We start from the raw sequence: 1,358 nt of genomic DNA, 5'->3' as shown, positions 1-1,358 counted from the left end.
AGCCCACGGCCACGCTCGCGGGGAGGCCCCCGGGGAAGCCGGAGCCCCCTTCTGGGTGGTGCGAGGCCTGTCCCTCCCCCTCGGCAGGACCCAGGACGGAGCGAGCTCGCTGCCTGGCCTTGACCACACCCTGTCTGTCTCCCTCCGTGTGCACTCGGGCCTCCGGTGCCAGGCCGTGTGCTGGCGGTCCGCTGCCTGGGGTTCTGCAGTCGGCTGCACCTGCCCCCCCCAGGTCTGGCTCCGGCCGAACCCTCCGTCTAGAACCCAGTTCTCTGCACAGGCCTGCCCCAGGGCTTCCAGATGGGCTGGCTGCAGGCTGCGTGAGAGCCAGGGACCTGGCACACGTGGGGCAGACCTGACTCCTCCCTGGGCCATCCTGGAGGGGCAGTGTCCCGGGGGTGGGTGGTGGGGACCACATCCTGCAGACCTGGGGCCCCTCCCTGGGGCTGCTGTTGCAGGCAGTGCCGGGCAGCAACCCCCTGCCGGGCAGAGTGAGGGTGGTGGCTGGCAGGGATTTGGGCCAGGAATGTGTGTCCAGGAATGTGGCTGTTTTGCCCGCAGGAGAGAGGGGCTGGGGTCTTCAGGCGGCCAGAGCTGACAGCCTCTGCCTCCCTGCAGGGTGGGCCTACCGGGTCTTTCCCAGTCCCTCCCTGCTGCCCACCTCTGCCTCAGGCCCTGCCAGGGGAGGGAGCCCGTAGGCGATGAGGTCATCTGTCTGTGGCTGCCCGGAGCCCCGGCCAAGGAATCCGATGGGGGGGCAGGGTTGGCGCCACTTCAGTGGAAAATGTGAAGGTGCACTCGGCGCCTCCGAGGGGTGGGGGGCAGCGCTGGCCACGGTGCCACGTCAGACCCCAGGGCCAGGGAATGTGCCCCCGTCGGAGGTCAGTCCCCCGCTCCCGCCCTGCCCTCTCTCACGCGTACCCTGGTGGGGCTGTGCTGACTGGTGGCCACGCCGCAGGACATCCGGAACACTGTGGGCAACGTGCCCCTGGAGTGGTACGATGACTTCCCCCACGTGGGCTACGACCTGGACGGCCGGCGGATCTACAAGCCCCTGCGGAACCGTGACGAGCTGGACGAGTTCCTGGACAAGATGGATGACCCTGACTACTGGTGAGAGGGTGGGCTGTGGTGGTGGGCGGTGGGCGCCGGCTGGGCAGAGCGGGTGCAGCTCTGACCGGTGGCCTCCCAGGCGGACCGTGCAGGACCGGATGACCGGGTGTGACCTGCGGCTGACGGATGAGCAGGTGGCCCTGGTGCGGAGGCTGCAGAGGGGCCAGTTTGGGGATGCAGGCTTTGACCCCTACGAGGTAGGTGGCGCAGTGGCTGGCGGTGGGTCTGGGGTACCAGGAGCCCCG

The 1,358-nt window shown here is 69.4% G+C and overlaps 1 protein-coding gene across 1 annotated transcript in view; it reads left to right on the top strand.

The window, feature by feature from the left end:
- The window catches only part of BOP1 (BOP1 ribosomal biogenesis factor), a gene marked incomplete in the record, with an annotated part of 24,251 nt that overhangs the window by 20,255 nt on the left and 2,638 nt on the right, over positions 1-1,358 (top strand). Inside the window, 1 exon segment of the mRNA XM_014593260.2 lies at positions 959-1,113. Within this exon segment, the coding sequence (XP_014448746.2) occupies positions 1,094-1,113 (20 nt within the window).

This window comes from Tupaia chinensis, unplaced genomic scaffold, assembly GCF_000334495.1.
Source record: "Tupaia chinensis unplaced genomic scaffold, TupChi_1.0 Scaffold140061_1, whole genome shotgun sequence".
NCBI lineage: Eukaryota > Metazoa > Chordata > Mammalia > Scandentia > Tupaiidae > Tupaia > Tupaia belangeri.
The sequence above is the reverse complement of the archived record's forward strand: the minus strand, read 5'-3'. Positions and strand labels throughout refer to the sequence as shown.